Here is a 25,950-nt window from a genome sequence, read left to right as displayed (position 1 = left end):
TGTTCATTTAACTGCTTGCCAGTGAGAAAGTAAACAACTGAAACATCTATGTCTGGTATTCAGTTAACTTCTTGCATTCCAGTATGAAACACCGACCACAATTTACCTATTTCGTATGGTCATGAAAGCTTTAAAATATGCATCAAGTCCCCCACCTACTAGGAGTTTCCTGTTCAGTTGAACTATTTCTATTTGCACTGAAATCAATGGAGAAACTCAGACCTGTTCTTTGGAACTTCCTCCTGATGCAAAACTGGTTGTTTTTCATGACTTGAAAATTTCCATAAATTTTACATAAAGAAGAGCTTTATGTGCACAGTGGAGAGTCCAAACAGCTTTGGATCATAGACCATTCATTTATGAGCCCAAATGATTTCACCATAATCCCGCCCCCAAGCGTGCCTAGAATGGCAGCTTTGGATTTTTGTATTCCACTATGCTGAGCTTGCATTCATGAATCTAGTAGTATATGTAAATTGAACATTGTATGTTGAACATGCAATGTTATTAGCATACCTTGTTGACTTATTGTGTAAACTGCCTTTGAAGTACCATCACATGGAACTCATCCTAATTCTCACATGCAACCTATACTTGATGCTTCTGTCACCGACTACCAAATATGAATGTGTGAACTCATGCTTAGGCTTTTGTCTTAAGCCCATTTATATGGAAGGCAATTCTGTGAAGTCAGTCTGTGAAACACTAAAAAAAAAAAAATTTGGCTAAAGAAGAAACTTATTATCTTCTTGACTTACAACTACATCTCATTAGATAGAAAGGAGGGGAAAACTGAATTAAATTTCCTTTGAAATGTGTTTGAAACATATTGAGGTACATACACTAACCAGCAAGCACTTTCTCTAGCACACACTCACTTTATTTAATAAACTTTACATTTCACTTGGCTATAGTGAAACCTCTATGTGGTTTTCAAGAAATATTGTAATTATCAACAAAAACAGTTTAATACAATTAAAAACATTTTTAAATAAATAAAATTAAAGTAAAATGTATTAAACATGTCAACATGTCTGGATAGGCTTGCCTGAACAAAAATGTTTTAAGCAGGAACCGAAAAGTGTACAGCAAAGGTGCCTATGCAATGTCAAAACGCAAGGAACAGACATAGCACAAAGGAATTGAGTTTCCATTGTGCAATATCTGTTGCAGAACAAATCTTTAAAGAAATGATTTGTGTTTCTAAAGCAGAATGAAATCTACTTTGTGGCAAAGGAATTAAAACTGCCTGGAGAGGACACATAATAAATCTGATTCAAACCAGCTCTACCAAGAGACTTGTATCATTCTGTTGCTCTGAACATGTTGTTCTGTACCTACAGACTTCCCTGCCTTTGAGTGTAATGAACACTCTAAACTGGACAAATCTGAGTACAGTGGTACCTTGGTTGTCAAATGGCTTGGCTCCTGAACAAATCAGATCGCGAACTCTGCAAAACCGGAAGTGAGTGTTCCAGTTTGTGAATGTTTTTTGGAAGCCGAATGTCTGTCACGACTTCTGCAGCTTCTAATTGAGTGCAGGAAGCTCCTGCAGCCAATCGGAAGACTCCTGGAACAGATTAAGTTCAACAACCTAGGTACTACCGTACCTCTCCTCTCTCATAGCTACAGAGAAGTGTTCAGAAGCTTCTGTTTCCATTTTGAATTGATTGTAGATTTCTGTCTCACTCAAACCTGGACAATGGTAGTTAATTTCAACAATGATGAAATGAAACAAGCCACAGTTTATGAAATTGGCTTGTTTTGTATAACCATACTATCCTCAAGATTACAGTTAGGGTTCAGACAACAGAATAAAACTATGGTTAATCTAAACCAGAAGTGGGATTTTACACTCTCCTCCTTGTAGGCCACTCCAGAGGAGAGGGAAGGAAGTTCATGCATGACTCAGGTTTGCAAAGGCTCATTCTCACAATGCTAAACCAGGGCAGATCCATACCATACATGTAAAGTGAATTCAACATTCATTTAAAGCATATGGCTTCCCCCAAAGGATCACGGAAATTGTAGTTTGTTAAGAGCACTGAAAGTTGTAGCTCTGTAAAGGGGAAACCACAGTTCCCAAGATTCTTCAGGGAAGTCATGTGCTCTAGAGGTATGGTGTGAATCTACCTCAAGACACACAAATAAGCCATGGAATTCCATGACACTACTACTACCCTGAAGGACAGAAGAAATAAATAAATCATGTAAAACTTGTTTCTTTGTGGAAATAACCACATCCTTCTTTAGAATGAAAAGTTGTTTGCTGAGCCACATTTGAACCCAACTTTGGTTTGGTTTGTACTTTGGTTCCCCTTGTTAGTGACAAAGACTTGCATAATTAAAGTCTTTCCTCAGGCCAAAACATGAGGTGAGAGGCTTTCAAATAGATCATCCCAGCAGAAGTTCTGTCATGTGGATATGGTTTAAGTGCCCTCTGTTTCTCCAATTTCTGATTTAGTCACTGTATCTCTTTGCTTGATATTTGTTCCTGTTCCTCATTTGGTTTTCAACATCCTGATTCAGAGCAAATCTCTTAATATCCTCTCCTAGTTCAACATACTGTGTGGAATCTTGTGCACACAGAAGCACTGCTGAAGCAACAGAGGTATCCACTAATGCAAGAAGAGGGGAGGTGATTTTTGCTGATGCCTCTTCCTCTGCACAATTTATTTTGTTTGTGTGTTTCAAAATTGTTGATATATGCAAGCTACTTTAAAATAAACAAAATGGTGGTATATAACACCAGCGAAATTAGCTAAAATGTATAAAACAGATAATAAATGTTGGAAATGTAAAGAAAAAACGGGTACCTTTTACCATATGTGGTGAGAATGCAAGAAAGTGAAGGACTTCTAGGAAATGATTTATAATGAGATAAAAAAAATGCTGAAATACACATTTGTTAAAAAACCAGAAGCCCTTCTGTTGGGTATGGTGGATACAGAAATTCATAAGAATGATTAAAAAATGTTTTTATGTGATAACTGCAGCAAGGATACTATTAGCCCAAAGATGGAAACAAGAGAAATACCAACTAAAGAAGAGTGGCAAGAGAGATGGCGAGACTAACAGGGGAAATTCAGGACCAGACTTTCCTAAAGGAATGGAATAAGTTGGCTTCCGGTCGGCGCCAGCGTTTGATGGCGGTCCTAGCCTCAAGCTCCGAGGCAGGACTGCTCCGTAAGTTCGGGTCTTACCCGCTACGGCAAGCGGGGGACCCCTAAAATCACAGGCGCTGAAGCCTGTGAGCAAGGAGATTCGGTGGGCACCTTTGCGCCCCCCCGGCATCGTGAAAGAGCCTTTTTAAAGGCTCCGGAGCGGCATCGGGGTGAGCGCGGTGCTGAGGATCGCTACCCAGCTTACGGAGTGAAGCCGCGTCGCCATTAACGGAGAGCGCCGATTCCTTTCTGAAATCAACGATTGGCAACAACAATACCCGTGAGTAAGACTGCAAAAGTAAGACGGGACTTAAAAAATTTAGAAGATTTGGCTGAAAACGGGAAGGCAAAATTAAGGAAGTCAGCCTCCCGGAACTGCATGATTAACGGAGCAATGAAAAGACTAAGCTGTGTTTAAATGGACTTTCCTTTTAACTCTTATTAAACCAGACATCGAAAGGGTCTCCCCCCTGTTGTGCAGGAGAAGGGGGGGAGGAAACAGAATTAATTTAACCTGCAAAAGAAAGGGATAAGGAATAAAAAACCTCTGCTGCTGATACTTCTGGCCAGGCTGCCGGAGCAGCGATCGCCTGAAAAAAGGAACTGTCAAGTGAGCTGTCAAAGGACAGCGGCTACAAAATAAGACTTATTTTGAAACATACTTGGGACTTTGGTGGATTACAATTTTAACAGTAAAGTGCTACAAACTAAAGACTTTTAATGGGACTTTTGCCTTTGGACTTTCTGTTTCTTTGTTCTGGGTGCCTTTGGACGGTTACAATTTCCTCCTCTAGAGGGCTTTAGTTACATTACGGAGTATCCAGTGGGATTTTCCACTTGCAACTTTCCTGTGTGAATGACCTTGAGTTATGAGCAACCCGCCAGAAGAGATTTCAACAAGAAGTAAAACAAAGCAGGCTCAAAAACAAGCTCAAAAAAGAGGCTCCTTATCAGGAGCAGCAGCTGCACAAGAAAAAATAACAGCAGCATCAATGGAGTCAATGACACAGGCCCTGCTTAAAATAAATCAGTCACTAGAAGTACTTACCAAGCAATCTGCAGAACTCACTAAACAGTCTACAGAGAACTCAAAGAAATTGACGGAGTTGACAACAAGACTAGACCTGAATACAACAACAATTTCATCTAACACAGATTCTATAAACCGTTTGGTTCAAGAATCTACGGAAACAAGGAGAATAGCTGAGAGTGCTAGGTCCACTGCCGAAGAAACCAAAGGAAAGTTTGCGCCTATTGTAAAAAAAGTACATGAACATGATTCAGCATTAGCCCTACTAGAACTGGAAAGGAAAAGTAAGAATCTGAAATTAAGACTGGTTCCAGAAGAGGAAGAGGACAAGCTCGGGGAATTCCTTACAGACAAATTTCAAGACTTCTGGAATGATGAGCTAGATGGAGAGGAAGATGAATTTATGATAACTTCAGCCTTTCGGATTGGCAGGAAGCAAGGGAAGAAGCCAAGAGATTGTTTAATTACCTTAGGATCAAAGGAACAAAGAGACAAAATATTGAACCTACATTTCCAGAAGGCCTTGGTCATTAAAAATTCTCAGATTCAAATCTTCAAGGATATTCCTAAATACTTTTTGGAGGTTAGATCTCAATTTAAAGAACTAGTTGATCTACTTAAGAAGAATAACATCCCATTTAGGTGGGAATTTCCACAAGGGCTGTCCTTTAGCTACAAAGGGAAGAAAATTAAAATAAAAACAAACCAGGATAAAGAGTTCTTTTTGGAAAGAAATCAAGAGGATCTTCAGAAAGGAACTGTCAGCGAGGAGGAAGTACCGGACATCTCAAATCTATCATTTGGACTGAACCGAGCACCGACCGAGGAGGAACAACAACTTGGTGCAGTCGGTGGAAGGTCTACCCAGTAACCAAAATGTCTCTGCAACTCTTCAGCTGGAACTGCAATGGCTTGAACCACCCTCGAAAAAGGGGCCAAGTATTTCATTTATTAAAGAAGGAACATCTAGACGTAATCTGTTTACAAGAAACTCACATTGCCAGGATACATAGAAAACTTTTAACAAACAAGAGATTAGGACAAGAATTTATATCATCAGATAGAGTCAAGAAAAGAGGAGTTGTGATTTATGTCAAGGAAAAATTTGAACCAAAATTGATCTTTAAGGATGACCAAGGAAGATACCTGGCAGTGGAAATCCAAATTTATGGAGAAAAAATATTGATTGTTGGAGTTTATGCACCAAATGAGGGGAAGGCTGAATTCTTCAAGAAGTTGCATGAGACTTTAATGGACTTTTTGGACTTTAAAATTATAATGATGGGTGACATGAATGGAGTCGTCTCTACAAACATGGATAAGGCCCAAAGACAAACAATATCTAATGACGGAAGACTACCAAAGACTTTTTTTGACCTGACTGACACTATGGATCTGATCGATATTTGGAGAACTAGGAACCCTCTGGAAAGGGAGGGGACTTTCTTCTCTGAAGCAAAAATGACATGGACTAGAATTGATCAAATATGGATTTCTAGTAATCTGGCATCAAAGGTTAAAAAAACAGAAATCTGCCCAAAGACCTGCTCTGACCATAATGCTGTCAAGATGGAAATGAAACTGACAACAGCTGGAACCTTTAGATGGAGAATGAATGACACTCTCTTTGGAGATGGGGAAATTTGCAAAAAGGCCCAAGAAACACTTAAAGACTACTTCGAGATCAATTTGAGATCAGACACAGAAAAAAGAATCATTTGGGACGCAAGTAAAGCCGTGATGCGTGGCTTCCTAATACAACAGAATTCAATAAAGAGGAAAAAGCAGAATGAGAAGAAAGAGAAAATTTGGAATCTAATAAAAGAAGGGGAGAAGAAATTGAGATCTAAGCCTAAATCCCAGGAGATATTAAGAGAAATAAAATTCTATCAAACACAATATATGGAATTGACGAACCAGGAAATAGAATGGAAAATTAAACAAATGAGACAAAAGACTTTTGAATCTGCAGATAAATGTGGGAAGCTACTGGCTTGGCAACTGAAAAAGAGACAAAAATTGAATACAGTGACATCACTCGAAGTAGATGGGAAGTCTATTAATAAACCAAATGAGATAAGTAATTGTTTTCAAAGTTTCTTTAAGAAATTATACAAACAAGGGCCAAAAAATGAACAGGAGATAGAAGAATTTATTGGAAAATACGGACTATCAAAAATCTCTGAAAACAACAGAAGGAGTTTAAACGAGAAAATTACAGATCAAGAAATAGAGAGTGCCATCCAGGATATGAAGCTGGGAAAATCACCAGGACCAGATGGATTAACTGCGAGATATTATAAAGTATTGAAGGATTGGTTAATACAACCATTGAAAGAAGTTTGCAATCAAATTTTGGAGGGGAAAAAGGCTCCCGAATCGTGGAAGGAAGCATTCATCTCACTTATACCAAAGACAGAAACTGAGAAACATCAAGTCAAGAATTACCGCCCTATATCACTTTTGAACGTGGATTATAAAATTTTTGCAGACATTCTAGCAAAAAGATTCAAAAAAGTGCTGTTAGAGGAGATTCACAGGGACCAAACAGGCTTTCTACCAGGCAGGCATTTGTCAGACAATGTGAGGAATATTATAGATATTCTAGAACTTTTGGAAACTGACATAAATAGAAAAGCTGTTTTGATTTTTGTCGATGCAGAGAAAGCCTTTGACAATATTTGTTGGAGCTTTATGAAGAGGAATCTCCAAGGAATGGGGGTAGGCAAGAACTTTGAAAATGGTATAAGTGCAATTTATTCTGAGCAAAAGGCCAAACTTATTGTAAATGGTATGGTTATGGATGAAATTCCAATAGAGAAAGGGACACGACAGGGATGCCCAATTTCCCCTCTATTGTTTATATCGGTACTGGAGGTTTTCCTTAACATGATTAGAAGAGACCAGCTGGTTAAAGGTATACAGGTCGGAACTAAACATTATAAGCTAAGAGCATTTGCAGATGACCTAGTTTTGACACTACAACAGCCAGAAACTAGTACAAAAAGAGTTTTGGAACTTATTGAAATATTTGGTCAGGTAGCAGGTTTTAAATTGAATAAACACAAGACAAAGGTGTTGGAAAAAAATCTCACGGTGGGGGAAAAAGATAGTTTTCAAAGAGAAACGGGTTTGGAAATTACTAAAAAGGTAAAATATCTGGGGGTGAACTTAACATCTAAGAATGTGAATCTATTTAAAGATAATTATGAGAAATGCTGGGCTGAAGTGAAGAAAGATTTCGATATATGGTCAAGATTGAGACTTTCCTTGTTAGGCCGAATTGCTGTAATTAAGATGAATGTATTGCCGAGATTGTTGTTTCTGTTCCAGACATTGCAAATTTTAGATAAGATGGACTGTTTCAAGAAGTGGCAGAAAGATATATCTAAATTTGTCTGGCAGGGCAAAACACCCAGAATTAAATTCAAGATTTTGACTGATGCAAAGGATAGAGGGGGCTTTGCCCTGCCGGACTTAAAACTTTATTATGAAGCAGCAGCTTTTTGCTGGCTGAAACCATGGCTACTTCTTGAGAATACAGACATTCTGGACCTGGAAGGTTATGATAATAGTTTTGGTTGGCATGCATATTTATGGTATGACAAGGTAAAGGTACATAGAAATTTTAAAAATCATATTATTAGGAAAGCATTGTATAATGTATGGAATCGATATAAAGATTTGCTTGAAAGTAAAACCCCCAGGTGGCTGTCACCAATGGAAGCTAAGGCGGTAAAAAGATTGAACATGGATACAGACTGGCCAAAATATTGTGAAATTGTAGAATATGATGGTGAAAAGCTGAAACTACAGAGTTTCGAGAAATTGAAACCTAAAGTCCGAGACTGGTTACATTATTACCAGATTAATGAAACTTTTAAGCAGGACAGAAAACTAGGATTTCAGAAGGAGAGGTCAAAGTTAGAAACAGAATTGCTAGAACCCAATACTAAGAATTTGTCTAGAATGTATAATCTGCTGCTAAAATGGAACACACAAGATGAAACGGTTAAATCAGCCATGATTAAGTGGGCACAAGATATTGGTCATGATATTATGTTTGCTGACTGGGAGCAGTTATGGACCACAGGTATTAAATTTACGGCATGTAGTGCCCTGAAAGAGAACATAATGAAAATGATCTATAGGTGGTACATGACCCCAGTCAAGCTTGCAAAGATATATCATTTGCCCAATAACAATTGCTGGAAGTGTAATGAATGTGAAGGAACTTTTTATCACCTTTGGTGGACCTGCCCAAAGATTAAGGCCTACTGGGAAATGATCTATAATGAAATTAAGAAAATCCTTAAGTGGACATTTGTAAAGAAACCGGAGGCTTTTCTCTTGGGCATGGTCGGCCAATTGGTACCAAAGAAAGATAGGACCTTTTTTATGTACGCAACAACAGCAGCAAGAATCCTTTTGGCGAAGTATTGGAAGACTAAAGAACTACCTACTCTGGAAGAATGGCAGACCAAGGTGACTGAATTTATGGGACTGGCAGAGATGACCGGCAGAATCCGTGACCAGAAGAAAGAGACAGTGGAGGAGGACTGGAAAAAATTTAAAATCTATCTTAAAAATTGTTGTAGAATTTCGGAATGTTAAGATGTCAGGGGATTGGACACTAAGAATTACAGCTATAAATCGAAATTTATAAAGCAGAAACTCTTTTTAAAGAGAATTAAAGATAAAAATGGGATGAAGAATTGCTAAAAATTTTGAAATTTGGATGCAGTGAAGGGGAGGTTTGGGGAAGTCGCATTATGTTTGTTTTGTTTTTTCTTTATGTTGTAAAATCAATAAAAATTATTATAAAAAATAAAAAAAAAAAAAAGGAATGGAATAAGTTTTTGAAATATTTGGAAAGCAATTGTAATCAATTGACATCGCTTGTAGGGTTAAAAGAAGTTTTGTAAGGAGTAATTTATAAATTATTATGAAAAGAATTAAGAATAGATGTATTGGAAATTTGAGTTTATAGCAATAATTATAGTAACAAAATGCATAATTAGAAAGGCTTTAGAAAACCATCTGTCAAGGTTGAAGGAAGTCTTAGGGTGTGATAGCCAAAAACTTCGAAATGATGTTTAAAAGGATGTTATGCTAGAAAGTATGTGTAAAAGCCAATGAAAAAATATTAAACAAAATAAAATAAAATAAAATAAAATAAAATGAATTTGAAAATTCTATCTGAGATAATCTTGGGGACCAAGCGGAATAAAAATGAGATAATGAGTTACTGTATCTAATGAAATACAGTTTTGAAACTTTCAAAAGTGTAAATCCATAGATCCTTGTAGCAAATGTTTAATCTTTCACTCATATTATAGTTTCGGGTTACACTCAAAATAAAGTAAGAGCTGGCTGCTGGCTGCTGGCTTTACTGTGGCCTTGCAAAGGTCTTTTTCTTCTTCTAAGTATCCATTTTCAGTTTGTAATTGTCAGCAAAATACATGTCAGGCTTGCTCCAAAGATGCTAAGTCTGGTCTTTCACATATCCTAACTTATAGTTAAGAAGAACTCTTTGAATAGCAAACCACATATCACTGTGTAATTTCAAAGTAAAGCTATGGAAAAATTAGAGGCCCAAAGAAGTTAAAGTTAGCAGAGCTGCTTGTTAGCATGTGCCCCACCAAGCGGTTTCATGCCGCAGGGGCATTTGCCATCTTGCCACATTCTTGGTCGTTCTAAAAATCCCTAGGTATCACAAGAATCCTGTTGAGAGAAGCTATATCATCACTTGGAATGTCAAGCTATAAAACTGGACCACACCTAAAGTATTGTGGCTTCTGGAGAGTGTGCTCTCTGGAACTATTTTATCAGCAATAGATAACAAGAAGAAAATACTGACCCCATCAAGAATTTCAGATAACAGAATAAGCATGTGATTTCTTTAAATATCATGCTTCTTTGTGCTCATGAGGTGAAATGGGAGGGGGAGAGGTGATATTCACAGATTCCCACTTTGCTATGTACTGCATTTCTTTACACAACCTACCACTTTGTTGCAAAGGTCCATCACACTTCTTTAGCAGATTGGCTGGGTATGTAGGGTTTCAGAGGAAAAAGGAATTACCAAAAACCATTCCTCCTCTTTACACTAATGGAAGTATCCATTAGTGACACGGGTGGCACTGTGGGTTAAACCACAGAGCCTAGGACTTGCCGATCAGAAGGTCAGCGGTTCGAATCCCCGCAACGGGGTGAGCTCCCGTTGCTTATTCCCTGCTCCTGCCAACCTAGCAGCTCGTTTCCGTGCGCTGCTCTGGTTTGCCAGAAGCGGCTTAGTCATGCTGGCCACATGACCCAAAAGCTGTCTGCGGACAAACGCCGGCTCCCTCAGCCAATAAAGCGAGATGAGCTTGTATTATGTCTTTGCATTAGTTACTTTCATTATTATAGATCACAAATATTTCATATACAGTAAATAAGTAATACTGAATTGTTTATTATTTTAAGTGTGCTTTACAGCCTTGACCTTGTTTCCCCCTTATAGCAACTCTGCAGCATGCACCACTTCTAGTAAAATATTGAATGAAAATATAAAAGCACTTTAATTCCTTGTCATTTGCCAGTGAATTGTGAGAGCAGGTCTTGCTATAGTCTCCAAGATCATGAATGACATCAGTTTGTAAAATAATGTGCTAGCACTCTATGATATAAACCAATTCAAATCCCCCCTCTGCTATAAATTCACTGGAAGGCCTTGCACAAGGTTTTATCTCTCAAATTCAGTCCCTAATCACAAATATGGTTACAGTATTTTTGACCTAAACTACAGGATAGTTGTAAAAGTTAGTGAGATAATGTATATGAAGTGCTATGATTATACTGAAGTAGTATATAATGACAATTGTATTGCTGAATACTGTGTACAGTAGAGTATACTTACAAATGTTAAATACGTCTGATGGTGACATCCATTGTCATCAGAGTGATATGTTCTTCATATACAGCCTATGCCTAAGTGACAAACGTATTTAAACAATGTCTGCCACAACGTTTAAGCAGCTGTTATAGTATCAATGAAACTGGAACAGCCCAAAAAATTGACAAATGACCTCTGTCTTTTCAAACTCCACAGTTAATATTCTTGTTTCAAAACTGACAGTTTGTTTTTGTTTTTATGTGCTGTAACAAATGATGACAAAACAGGGTAGGAATAGTCCCTTCTTTTGGGACAATTTAAAAGCCGTGTGCAATAGCTAATCAGATCCCTAACAGGCACTGGGTCATTCCTTCATCTCGGTCACTTGATAGGAAAGTTGTTAACTGTTTCTTTATTTGACATCTTCAACATGTACATGTGGAGATTTGTGGCTGTGAACTAGAGACATCATATGTATACAAAAACAAGGTCATCCTTGTTTAGTCATCATCCCAAGAGAACGTTAATTATTTCACAAGAGATGCTCAACAAACTGAAAATACATTTTCCTAAGTACTGGTCTGGGAATACACATGCTATCCTATCTCTCAGTGTTGTTAGGAGGAGTATTGAGGGGTTAGCTACACATTACAGGCAAACAATCCTGACACCCTAACACCCTTGAGAACTCTCTTTCTCTAATCAGACCTCACTCCATATTTTTTCAGTGTGTGAGATATGAATACCATATGAATATGTTGCTCCAAGCAGAGCTGTAAAATGACTTCAAGTCATGAGGAGGGACTGACCTGCTCCACATCATTTTAATAAAAGCTCTAAAAACTTTGGCTTTTGATTCCATGCTATCCCAAGGGGTTTTGATTATTTTTTACCTGTTTGTTAAGTTTACAGTGGTATAGTCAAACCTCGGTTGTCGAACAGCTCCGTTTTTTACATTTCGGCTCCCGAATGCTGAAAACCCGGAAGTAAATGCTCTGGTTTTTGAATGTTTTTCAGAAGCCAAATGTCCAACACGACTTCCGCTTGAGTGCAAGAAGCTCTTGCAACCAATCAGAAGCCATGCCTCAGCTGTCGAACATTTCGGAAGTCGAACTGGCTTCCGGAACGGATTACATTCAACAAGTGAGGTTTGACTGTATGTTTATTGTTGATTTTTGGATTAGAATTTTATTCTTTACATTATAGCTGATTTGAACATTTTTAAAAATATGGTTAAAGTATTGGTCTAGGACTGGGGGGACCCAGGTTCAAACACACACACACAGCCATGGTCCTTTGTTAAAAAAGAAAAGAAAAAACTAGAGAAGTAATTGGAATGCATCTTACCCTTTTCTGCTTGCCATTTCTCTATTCCAAATACAGTAGTACCTCGGGTTAAGAACTTAATTCATTCCGGAGGTCCGTTCTTAACCTGAAACTGTTCTTAACCTGAAGCACCACTTTAGCTAATGGGGCCTCCCACTGCTGCTGCTGAGTGATTTCTGTTCTCATCCTGAAGCAAATTTCTCAACCAGAGGTACTATTTCTGGGTTAGCAGAGTCTGTAACCTGAAGCGTCTGTAACCCGAGGTACCACTGTAGTGAACAACAGTTTCCCCCATTAAAACAAGCTATTTCTGAGGTAGAAGGAAAGCATCCATCTATTTCTGAGGTAGAAGGAAAGCATCCATCAATGCTTCCTTTCTGCCCTACATATGGCTACAGGGCTGTTATATGCATTAGTATATAAATAACAGTTAGCCCCAGAGATACTATCAGTGCTTCCAGATGTGGACAATCAGCAGCACCCAATCATTCCTGGTCTACTTAAAGCTGCAAATGAAATAGCAACTCTGTTTCCAGACTAATGGAATCCAAGAAATATTCTGCATCCATGTGGGTAGTTCCCCTTTCCCCAGTCCCAAATTTCTGGGAATGTTACATGGACCACAGTGCAGGTGAAAAGTCAAATGCTCCCGCCCCATTTGCTGCACTTGCAATAAGTATATGCCTTCTGCTGCAATTTGGGGCTGGGTAAAAGAAATAGAGGGACGCGGGTGGCGCTGTGGGTAAAACCTCAGCACCTAGGACTTGCCGATCGCATGGTCGGCGGTTCGAATCCCCACGGCGGGGTGCGCTCCTGTCGTTCGGTTCAAGCGCCTGCCAACCTAGCAGTTCGAAAGCACCTCTGGGTGCAAGTAGATAAATAGGGACCGCTTACCAGCGGGAAGGTAAACGGCGTTCCGTGTGCTGCGCTGGCTTGCCAGATGCAGCTTCTCACGCTGGCCATGTGACCCGGAAGTGTCTGCGGACAGCGCTGGCTCCCGGCCTATAGAGTGAGATGAGCGCACAACCCTAGAGTCTGGCAAGACTGGCCCAAACGGGCAGGGGTACCTTTACCTTTTTAAAAGAAATAGATATGAAGGCAATATTATTTGAAAAGGGGATGGTGAAAACGATAGAAATGATTGTTAGAAAAGAGACGAAGCATATGAAAGGAAATGGCTACAGCAAGTTACGAAAGACCACAGCTGGCTCCAACAGTTGCACCATAAACCATCTATCCCTAGGGAAATTCAATACAGTGTTAAAGGAGGCATAATTTCTGAACATGGGGGGAGGGAAGGAAGCTAAGCAGGGGAAATATAGGAGCAGGGCATTTTGTTGACAATACCAAGCTAATGCTCTGTAAAAATGAATGAAAACAGTTGACTATTTCACAGTAAAAGCCCAGTGTCGAAACAGTTTATATGTGAAACACTCTGAACTTGTCCAAAAATAAAATCTATAAAACATTAGTAATTATGGCTATGGCTTATGCCTACCTTCCATTCTTTGCCTCCTTTCCCCCTCTGCACTCCTAGCCTGCTCTCTCTCTCCTGCATGCATGTCAGCTGATCAGTGAAAATTTGAAGCCTTTGAAGCTGAGGCCACACCCTCCTCTTTACAGGCCACTTTCAGAGAGTCAGGCTGATTCTATTCCCCCCTCCCACAGCCATTTTATTTTTCAACGACTCTGTGTTCCATGGCTATTGGGAATGCTCTGTCCTCCTCTTTACAGGCCACTTTCAGAGAGTCAGGCTGATTCTATTCCCCCCTCCCACGGCCATTTTATTTTTCAATGACTCTGTGTTCCATGGCTATTGGGAATGCTCTGTCCTCGCTGGGTTTGGGGGTGGGAGGAGTAGTTTCTCCTTATGGTCTATATCTATAGCTATATGGATGGAGAGGGGGGGAGGGGAATTGTATTTCTGCATCTCTTTAGAATCCCCCAAGTATGCTTGTGAGATGAGAGTGCTTTTTTATTATTGCTTAAGGGTTGGAGCTCATCCATGAATTTTAAAAATATTGCTTCAATATTGCTCAACTAGAGCACAGCTAGAGCCTTCATAGCTCACAATATTATCATGGATAATTTCAAATATAGGTATGTCATAATTGCAACTGAAATGGTAATTATTCTGGCTCATCTGCAAGAACATTAGTTGCCAATATAGGTATGTCATAATTGCAACTGAAATGGTAATTATTCTGGCTCATCTGCAAGAACATTAGTTTGATAAACAATAAACCAGAAACCTGGACTTCTGGATTACCATGGAATGGCAGTGGATGGTGAGCTGTTTTCTCCATGAATGGGGAGCTCGTCATGAGAGCCTTGGGAGAAGCACGAAGGTGGCATGCACCCCCCAAATAAACCCCATAAGACATAAGAGAATTAGTAACTGATTGGTTGCAATATCACCAAATTAATGAAGTGTTTAAGATGGATAGAAACAAAACCTCCCAGTTCGAAAGGGAACTGTTAGAAAATAAAACTAAGTTAATTTCTAAAATGTATAAACTTTTATTAGACTGGCAAACAAAAGATGGAACAGGTCAAATTGGTTATGATTCACTAGGTGAAGGATTTTGGTTATAATATTGAATTAGCAGCATGGGAGAGATTATGGACAATAGGATTAAAATTGACAGCCTGTTTGAAAGAAAACTATATGAAAATGATGTATCGTTGGTACTTAACTCCTAGTAAATTAGCTAAAATGTATAAATCAAAGTCTAAAACCTGCTGGAAATGTAAAGAGAAAGAGGGCACATTTTATCACCTGTGGTGGTCATGTAAGAAGATAATAGACTCCTGGGAAATGATAAGCAACGAATTGAAAAAAAATGCTGAAAATAAGTTTTGTTAAAAAAAAAAAAACCAGAAGCTCTTCTTTTAGGTATTTTAGGTCCAGAGATCCTGAAAGACCAGACAAAATTATTCATACATGCAACCATGGCTGCATGGATGATGTTAGCCCAGAGATGGAAAGATGGCACAACTCTGACCAAGGAAGGGTGGCAGATAAAACTGATGAATTATGCCAAGATGGCAAAACACAGGAAGAATTAGAAACCAGGAAGAACATGACTTTAATAAAGAATGGGGGAAGTTTATTATTTATTTTAAAAAGATACTGTAAACAATTACACACATTGGTAGGATTGACAGAAAACTTGTAGTAAAAATTTGAACTATGGAGTGATAAAGGATTTATAAAAATAGACCTACGGAAGAGATGCAGAGGGGAAAATTATTATATGAAGATCCATGAAAGTGGGGAGGTACCGTGTTTTTTGCTCTATAAGACTCACTTTTTCCTCCTAAAAAGTAAGGGGAAATGTGTGTGTGTCTTATGGAGTGAATGCAGGCTGCGCAGCTATCCCAGAAGCCAGAACAGCAGGAGGTGTTGCTACTTTCACTGCACAGCAATCCTTCTTGCTGTTCTGGCTTCTGAGGTTCAGAATATTTTTTTTCTTGTTTTCCTCCTCCAAAAACTAGGTGCGTCTTGTGGTCTGGTACGTCTTATAGAGCGAAAAATATGCTAAGTCAAAGGGGATTTTATGTTTGTAGGGTTTTTTTAGTTTGTTTGCAAAATTGAAAATGCAAAAAATAAAATTTTAAGCTGCTCAATAAAATGAAGAAGAAGAAACCAGAAACTTGAGAACTGTATGAAGGAGACAAAACAAAACTAAGAGCTGACTGAATTAAAGAATTTCTGAACAAATGCATGTTTCCAAACTTGCATTTGGCAAGAAAACAATTATACAGATAAATATAAATAGTGTTTGGGATGGTTACCCTAGTTTAGAACAAAATCACTCAGATTATTTGTCTGTCCTCACCATGTCCCTGTACTAGCTTTCAAAACAGCAGGCAAAGAGCACGACTACCAAGTTTTTGATCTAATATCTGCACTAATCCTAAGATCATCTGTACCATAAGGCTGAGATGTCCCTGACTCAGTTTCATTCACTGCAACTGAAAATCTTGCCCAAAAGGCTTAACAGTGAATGTGCACTTCTACTTGATGTGAGTCAGCGCCACAGCAAGGCTATATTTGGTCAGAACTAGCAACAAAAGTTTCCCTCCCCTTTCCCTGTAGGAAGTTGCTACTTTAGAACTAATGATTTTACATCAACATTGTGTCCATGAACTAAAGACCTCATTCTTAAATTTGTATGGGCAGGGTAAAACAGACTTCAATATATATAATGCCAGTGCCTTAAATATGTCCCTGTTTTCACAAAACTAATCAGATGCAAATACATTTCCTTCAGACTAGAATACTGACAGACTGACTCAGTTGTAAAACTCAGTATTTTTCTACAGCAGAACAAACATGTACGGTATTTTGAATAACATGGAAACAGTACTGTTTATTTGAAGGAATAGTAGTCAGTGGAAACTTGTCTGTTTCAGGTTCCCGTTTTTCTCTCCCTTTTCATAATGCCCACTGGATGATGACATCAGAATAATATATAGGGCTGGTTGACATGGTACCCAATTGGAAATTTCATGTGCCAAATCCACATCAAAGAACAGGCATTGAGAGACCTTACCCCTTTTGTGCTATTGTTGGACTCTCCCCAAATTGACAGAACAGAATCATAGAATCATAGAGTTGGAAGAGACCACAAGGGCCATCGAGTCCAACCCCCTGCCAAGCAGGAAACACAATCAGAGCACTCCTGACATATGGTTGTCAAGCCTCTGCTTAAAGACCTCCAAAGAAGGAGACTCCACCACACTCCTTGGCAGCAAATTTCACTGTCGAACAGCTCTCACTGTCAGGAAGTTCTTCCTAATGTTTAGGTGGAACAGGGTTGAGCGTGTCTAGACTGTACAGCATGCTAATCTTAATAGATACAGATATAGCTGATGGTCTAAGGCAGATGTGGGAAGCTGACAGATTACTATCAGTAGAGACGACTGGACCTCAACATGGGGAAAATTTGTTTTGAAATCTGCCTTGGCCTCAACGGAAGAGGCAGCACTTAAAACATTGTAAAAATGCCATCTCACACCTATACATTTGGCTCATATTACTACCTGACATTCACCAAGCTGCTGGAGAGGCTGCAGAGCATTATGCTTGAATCAACATATTATGGGGTGTGTGGAGGGGGGTGAGAATGGTTCAATTCTGTGAGAAAGTATTTGTTGAAATAAAAGCAGTTATTGGACAAAACACCTTGAAATGTCCAGAGCTAACCCTGCTCAATTTTTTGTTATGGGAGACAACATTAACTTACATTTCAAACCCCTAATGTCATCTTTTACTAGCGGCCAGGCTGATAATAAAAAGTTACTGGGAAAAAACAGAGGGTGCTTCTTTGACAAACTGGTACAATAAAGTACGATAAAAAGCACTAATGGAAAAAGTGACTAATAAAATAAAAATGTTACGAGGTTCAAAGCATAAAGATTCTTTTGCAACTGATTGGTACAAATTTATTATGTATACAGCTAAAAATGAAAAGAGAGGACTTCCTTCATACTATAAGACTTTTTGGTTAGCATAGCTGTATGTTGCCTTTGATGCAAATAAATGGGATAGGAAGTGATAGCAACACGCAGTGTTAGAAACTCAGATATATAAGCGAGGTGCCAAGTGGCTCCTTAAACCAAGGTTACAGTCACCAAATTGCCATTTTTGGGTAAAAGAGCTCTAAAATCTTATTTTTCAAATGATGGTTTGACTATGATTGACTAGCTAGTTGAGATGACAACCTTGAACTAGGTTAAGAACTTTGAGAACCTTAAGAAGAAAAGTCACTTGATCCAGGTCCAGTTCATGAATATATTGGCCTTTTCCGACCACCTTTTTTTCTTAAAGGTGACTGAACCTGCTTAGGCTGCACAGAAAAAGCATTTTGGTTTCAGAAATTCATTTTGATTGTGCAGATGAAATATAACTGATAGAATTCTACAGGATGGGGTATTAGTATGTGAAAACAAACCAGATCCAATGATCCCCAGGCATGCACCTCCACATGGTGGAGATGTCAGGCACCATCCTGGCACCCAGGCATCTTCACTTGGTTGCAACTGGTCAAAAACCAGGTGCAAAGGGAGCCTGGCACCTGGCTAATTTCAAACATTGCTTTCACGATGCAGAACCATGAGACCTATCTTGTGATTGTTTATCCTGACCTTTCAATGGTCCCTGACTTGGAATATGACTTCTGTGGAACTTTTATAGCTGCATTTCTGGGCCTTGAAGGAATCAGAAAGCTATTGAAGTATAGCCATATCTCCTAGCCTTAAAGAGATATGAGAAGCAGGTAAAACAGCATTCCAGGGCATCTCTGGAGGCAAGGAAAGAGGCAATGGATGAATAAGTTAGGGAAGGGGGTTACTTTGGACCTAGGAAGTTGACAGTTGAATGAAAGCTAGAAGTGGGAGAAGAGTAGATAGGGAATAGAGGCATCATTGGCTCACTTTGCTGAAAACCTCCTTGAGGCCCTTATTACTTTGCTCTTTTCAACTGCTTTCAGGCTCATCCTATATCAGTTTTTAAGGTATATGGTTGAGGTCTGCCTTTCCAGGCTTTTCCTGGAAATTAGCATAGTCAACTGATGTGTTCCACTAGCACAAAGACACACAACTGATAATTTGAAACCCTTTGCCTCTCCCCATGCATCCTGTGCATGCCCCATAAATCTGTTCTGGAAGACTGTGGGAGCCCCCAGAAAAAAATTAGGGGTTGCACAGGGAGCGAATAAGCTCCATTGCACAACTAAAAGTCATTGCTCTAGTGGAACTGTTTAATTGAATACCACTCATGGTCTCAGTTTCCACAAGAGTGCCTTGTCTGCTTCATTCTTTCACTACCTAACAGAGGGGAACTTATACTTCTGTGCAGTGCATGACTGAGAGAACACACCTGCATGTAAGTGATTATGTGAATGTGTATGTGCAAGTGTTGTATGTATGTGTACACGACAGAAAAATCACACATGAAGTATGCTGGTTATTACAAAAGACAGGATGTCAGAGCTGCTAGAACTCTGACTTCAGTTTTATTCAAAGATGACACCTATCCCAAACACAGTCTGGGATGCCATGGAATGCTTTAAAAAACTTTCAAGTCAAAGGCCACTGAGACAGAAAGTTCAGTGTGTTGGTGGTGGGAATGGAGCCAGTGAACATCAGTACATTTCTAGCTTGCATTATGCTTTAATAATGGGTTCCTTTAATGATTAAGTAATGATGGGGGAAAGATGCTAGGCAAAAATTGATGCAATGGATTTTTTCCTGGCTTAGTAACTGCTTTGGGAATGGCATCAACTATGCACTTTGTAAATATTCACTTTAGCTTAGTCATAGCAATAACTTCATCTCAGACACTTACGAGAAAAATACTCCAACTTGGAAGTCATTATGAAAGTGCTTAGTAAGTCTATTTTAGGCAGTATTTAATTTACAAACTAATGTTTTCCAGCATGATGATAACACCACACTCTGACTTTCACACTATATTGGTTCACTTGATCTATCTTATAAAAGGGAATGAAAACTAAGGATCTTGAAAGAAGGGATGAAGCGTCGTCCCCCCCCCCAGATTTTACTGTCAATTTTTAAATTGACTAATAGTATACACATACACACACCAGAACACACATACAAAAATACATTATTCACTTCTCTACTGCTATGACCTGGTTGCCATAGCTGCCACCAACCAACAACCAAACAACATGGCTTTCCACTTCCACACTCAGTTTCTCTCCTTCCTCACCCCAGCCAATTTTGTTATTTCCACCTTTTAGCCTAGCCTACAGAATGACCTGCCAGGCATACTGTCCTATTCTCTTCTTTGTCTGGGGTAACGAAGATGGTACCTGCAGCAGCATTGTTCTTTGTTGCTTTACTGAATGATGCCACCCTCCATTGTCACTACAGCCCAGCCTGGCAAGCATATGAGGATTGGGGGAGGCTGAAGCCAAGGAAGGAACAGGTGGCAGCAACCAGTCCAGAGCTCAACAGTGAAGCACTGAAGAAGGACCTGCAGGAGGTGCTAGTATTTTCATTTCCCAGGATAAGGTGCGAGACTGGTTACATTATGCTCAGATTAAAGAAGTTTTTAAAAATGATAAAAAGTTAGGGTTCCAGGTGGAGAAATCGAAGTTAGAAACTGAATTGTTAGAACCAAAGACTAAGGTATTATCTAGAATGTATAACTTGCTGTTAAAATGGAATACACAAGACGAAATGGTTAAATCGGTTATGATAAAATGGGCACAGGACATTGGGCATAACATTATGTTTGAGGACTGGGAAAGGTTGTGGACCACTGGGCTGAACTTCACCGCATGTAATGCTCTGAAGGAAAATGTAATGAAAATGATATATAGATGGTACATGACCCCAGTTAAACTTGCCAAAATATACCATTCGTCTGATAATAAATGTTGGAAATGTAAAGAAAACGAAGGAACATTCTTTCACCTCTGGTGGACATGCCCTAAGGTGAAGGTCTTCTGGGAAATGATATATAATGAGCTGAAAAAGGTATTTAAGTATACCTTCACTAAGAAACCAGAGGCCTTCCTTCTGGGTATTGTCGGCCAGAAGGTGTTAAAGAAGGACCGAACATTCTTTATGTATGCAACAACGGCAGCAAGGATACTCATCGCAAAAAACTGGAAAACTCAAGATCTACCCACACTGGAAGAGTGGCAGATGCAACTGATGGACTATATGCAACTGGCCGAGATGACAGGCAGAATCCGTAACCTGGGAGAAGAGAAGATGGAGGAAGACTGGGAGAAATTCAAGAAGTATCTACAAAAACATTGTAATTTGGTTGAATGCTAAGAAGGATGCTAGATTATAAAAAACTGGCCACCACTAAATTAGATTTGAAATTTGATGATAAGTGAGACTAAAGAAAATATAAAATTTTTTGGAAGAAGTGCTAGATTATATTTGAATGAGTGGACATGAGATTGTAAACAAGTTGATAATTTGTTTGGAAAAAACTTTTAACGATGTAAATGGGAGCGGGAGACGTGAGGAAGTCCAAAGAAGTGATGAAATTATGTCTGTGATAGAAGTAAGACTGTTTATTATTTGTGCATTTATATTTAAAAACTTTAATAAATATTTATAAAAAAAAAAATAGTATTTTCATTTCCCTCCCAAAGCCACCAGAGTTGTTTGGGGAGGAGACAGAGGTGCCTTTTAGTCTTGGGAAGGACCTGCATCCATTCCCCCGTGCCATGTCTAGCTTAGCTATAGTATCCATTTCATTTCACCTTGAGGTGAAAGTCCTGCAAGTATCAGTTCAAAGGCAGTGACATAATTTCCAATTTGCATATAATGTAGGCAAGAACTACCAGGGAAATAATCAATAGCATCTGGTAGAGTGGAGCTGAAACTTCCCCTCCAGCGCTAGCATCACTGCAGCTTACCTGGGCAGGGCAGGGCAATATCAAGGTTGGGCTGTTTTACAGCCTCCATCAGCGGCCACAAACACCCAGCCTCATCACTACCCTGCCCTGTCCATCCAAGCACTGGTGTCAGGGGGTGCCTCCAAGCTACACCACACCAGTCACTACTGGGAGTAGTTTTGCAGCATGTAGAAGGGGAGAAACATCCAGACTCTAACTTGTGTTTAAAACTTTTGTAGTAATAAGGCCCAAAACTTAGTATCGGTTAAAGACAATTTGCTCATACATCTTCTGTTGTTGCACCATTGGGAAACCAACTCCTGCCTTCGTCTATGGCTTTGTAATGAAGCAGGTTTTTCCCTCATGCTGGGTCAACCATGCCAAAGGTGCTTTTAGGGTCATGTATGAAAATATTCTTTGCCTCTATTTCTTCTCCTTTACAGGTCTATTTTTCACAGGTTATGTGTTATGTAGCCTTGAGAACCAAATCATGTTTTGAAGAGGCTCTCAGTTTCACAGAGCAGAGCTGTTTCTTTTGAATTACAATGCAATGCTCAAAACGTGGCAGGAAAAGTTCATTTGGAAAGCTAACAAATAGTATAATCCACAATACCCATGTAGGCTAACCCGAATGCCAAAACCGTTGTGCAAGTTTTCAACTCAAAAGCTTGCACACTATTTTGGGATATATTGGCTGGCTTGATTAAAGTGTTGCCTTAAGATAGAATGTTATTTTTTCCTTATGGGCCACCTTTATTTTAGTTTTGTTTAGAACAGAGATCACCAAACTAGTTGGTGGCCCTACGGTATTTTTGCAAAATCACTAGTTCTTGCATTTTGCAGGGGGAGATATTTTATTTTATTTTTGCAATGGTAGGCACTTCCTTCACTCATGAAGGGCCTTTTCTGAATGTGTGTGTGAGGGTTCTCAACTACGCTCTCTGTGTGACTGAGAGACATACACTTGGGTAGACAGAGGGGGAAATGTGTGTGAGAGATAGAGATAGAGAGAGACTTTTGCATGTGTGTCTGTGGTCTATATGTGTGTAGTGAATGTACGTGTGTGCTGTGGTGTGGCCAGCTTGTATATTTTTTCCTGGTACAGAGACATGCTCTCTCTTCTTAGCGTGAGTGTGTTCAGTGGGTGGGTGTGATCTGAACAATCAGGGCCAGCAGGACATATATGACTGCCCACAGCAAGAATGGAGGGAAGGGAGCAGCTATTATTTTGTGTTATGCCATGCTCCCTATAGCAGCCACTTTGAGAATGGCACCCATAAAGGTAAAGGGAACCCTGACCATTAGGTCCAGTCGTGACCGACTCTGGGGCTGTGGCGCTCATCTCGCTTTATTGGCCAAGGGAGCCAGTGTACAGCTTCTGGGTCATGTGGCCAGCATGACTAAGCCGCTTCTGGCGAACCAGAGCAGCGCACGGAAACGCCATTTACCTTCCCACCGGAGTGGTACCTATTTATCTACTTGTGGCGCTCATCTCGCTTTATTGGCCGAGGGAGCCGGTGTACAGCTTCCGGGTCATGTGGCCAGCATGACTAAGCCACTTCTGGAGAACCAGAGCAGCGCATGGAAACGAATGGCACCCATAGAACTTTGAATTGTGTCTGCTGGTCCAAAAAGATTGGCAGCTTCTGGTGTAATAATAACAGCTTTCAGAAAATGATATGAAGGCCTTTTTTTTAAGAAGGAGAAAGTTAAATAATGGCAATCAGCCTTAGCTTCATTATCTCTGATGCAGTCTGGTGAACTGGCTGTTGGAACAGTGTTGGGAGCCCAGCCCCATGATCTCAACAAGGCCTCACTCTCTCACCTTTCCCCAACGGTGCCAGATGCAAAACACCGCACCTTCCCATGTTTCTGGTCAAAGCTTTGGGTGACATAGGCGTATAATGTGGGCGTCCTACGATCTGCTGAAGGAAGGACCCTCCCGTAGAAATCTACTGGCGACAGAGCCTTTCGGTTTGGTTCAATCCCTGGGAACGGCTTGAAGAGGCCTCTGGAGCCGGAGCCGCTTCCCTTGGAGGAAAGGCGGGAGCCGCCCTCCCTCCTTGCACGGCCGCCTGGGAATTCCGCTAGCCTCGCTCCTTCTCGCCCACCCGAGGCGCGCCTTTTTCTCCGGGCTCACCCTTCCTCCCCACACCGCAGGTGCCCCCATGGAAAAAGTGAGCCTGAGGCGACGCATTTCAGCCAAACACCGGGCGGCGGAATGAACAGCCGCGGCCCGCCCCGCCCGCCCGCCCAGAACCAGGCCGGGATCCTCCACCTCCCAGCGACACCCGGCCCGGTTTTGTCGGTCTCGGGGTGGGGGGTGGGGAGAAGCTGCGCCTTCAGCACCGGACAGGGAGCGCGAGCGGGGCAAGGGAAGCCCCGGGATTCCCAGGCACTTGCCCAAGCGCCGCCTCAGGAGCCGGAGTGGAGAAAGGGAAGTTTTTCCCCGGGCAAACTGGCGAGCGACCAAGACACCCCCCCGCGCGCGCGCGCGCCCCGCTTCCCTCCCGGTGGCTTTACTCACCGTCATTGGCCAGACCCATCTCGATGAGGGTCTCATCCTTCTTGCCCACTCGGTTCATGGCTGCTCGGGAGAGGCGGGCGCGCAGGCTAGCCAAGCAGCCTTGCCCGCTAGAGAGAGCCAGTGTGTGGGAAGAAGGGGGGTGGGGAAGGCGGGCGGGCAGAGCGCGAGCGCGCCGCCCCCAGCCTTTCCTCTCTCTCGCTCTCTCTCCACCCTCGCCCGCCCACCGCTTATCTCTTCGCCCTGGAAGCCCAGAGGGGCAGCGGGCGACCTAATGAGTGTTCGCCGGCAGAGCTCAAGGAACGGGGGGGAGGGAGGGCGCGCGCGGAGGGGGGGGGGAGAGGTTGAATTGCTTTAAGGGGAGGCTGAACAGGGGAGGAAAGGGAGGGGGCGAGAATGCGCGAGTCGGGGTCTGCGCGCGCTGCCAAGGTTGGGACTCGGGTTACTCCTGCGGATTGCGTCACGGGGGAGGGGGGAGGCGCCGAGGCTTTGCTCCTTGCGCTGTCTCACACTCTCGAGCTCCACACCCTTTTCCTGTTGAGTCTTTCGGTGCTGATGCTGCTGGCTGTTCTCTCTCTCTGAGCAAGCTCACACCCACGTGCTGCATTAGGAGAGAGGCATTCTCAAGAGTATAGTCACCCGTCTTCCACCCCCTCCTCTTTCACAAAGGCGAATATTTTTCACTTCCACTTGAGTGTTATTATATTTTTATTTTTATGGACATCGTCAAATATCTCAAAGGCCAGATGGAGCAAGCTTGTTTTCTCCTGCTCCGGAGGGTAGGACCCAAACCAATGGATGCAAGTTACAAAGAAAGGAGATGCCGACTAAACACCAGGAATAACTTTCTGACAGTAGGAGCAGTTTGGCAGTGGAAGGGACTCCCAGGAGAGGTGCTGGAGTCTCCTTCCCTGGAGGGTTTTAGGCAGAGGTTGGAGGACCATAATAATTTAATAATAATAATAGTTATACTCTCCCCATCTGGCTGGGTAACCCAACCACCAACCATCTGTCATGGATGATCAACTTGAGGTTCCTGCATTGCAGGGGGTTAGACTAGATGTCCCTTGGGGTCCTTTTGTTGTTGTTGTTTAGTCATTTAGTCGTGTCCGACTCTTCGTGACCCCATGGACCAGAGCACGCCAGGCACTCCTGTCTTCCACTGCCTCCCACAGTTTGGTCAGACTCATGTTTGTAGCTTTGAGAACACTATCCAACCATCTTGTCCTCTGTCGTCCCCTTCTCCTTGTGCCCTCCATCTTTCCCAACATCAGGGTCTTTTCCAGGGAGTTTTCTCTTCTCATGAGGTGGCCAAAGTATTGGAGCCTCAGCTTCACGATCTGTCCTTCCAGTGAGCACTCAGGGCTAATTTCCTTAAGAATGGATAGGTTTGATCTTCTTGCAGTCCATGGGACTCTCTCAAGAGTCTCCTCCAGCACCATAGTTCAAAAGCATCAATTCTTCGGCAATCAGCCTTCTTTACAATTCTGGGGTCCCTTACAATTCTCTTATCCTGTTACCAACACCACAAACAGGAGGCTGTCAACTTCAAAGGAGTGGAGAGGGAGGGAGAGGAAAGTCACCATAAGAACATAAAAGCCCTGCTGGATCAGGCCCAAGGCCATCTTGTCCAG

At 41.1% G+C, this 25,950-nt stretch overlaps 1 protein-coding gene across 8 annotated transcripts in view; it reads right to left on the bottom strand.

The window, feature by feature from the left end:
• The window catches only part of ANO5 (anoctamin 5), a 69,159-nt gene extending 44,531 nt beyond the window's left edge, over positions 1-24,628 (bottom strand). For all 8 annotated transcript variants that reach the window (XM_081834665.1, XM_081834666.1, XM_081834667.1 and 5 more), the window contains exon 1: positions 24,320-24,628. In XM_081834665.1, coding sequence (XP_081690791.1) covers positions 24,320-24,377 — 58 coding nt within the window. In that variant the 5' untranslated portion in view covers positions 24,378-24,628. The remainder of the gene's footprint in view (positions 1-24,319) is intronic.
• Positions 24,629-25,950: the final 1,322 nt, after the last annotated feature.

This window comes from Podarcis erhardii, assembly GCF_964252035.2.
Source record: "Podarcis erhardii genome assembly, chromosome: 1".
Lineage (NCBI taxonomy): Eukaryota > Metazoa > Chordata > Lepidosauria > Squamata > Lacertidae > Podarcis > Podarcis erhardii.
The sequence above is the reverse complement of the archived record's forward strand: the minus strand, read 5'-3'. Positions and strand labels throughout refer to the sequence as shown.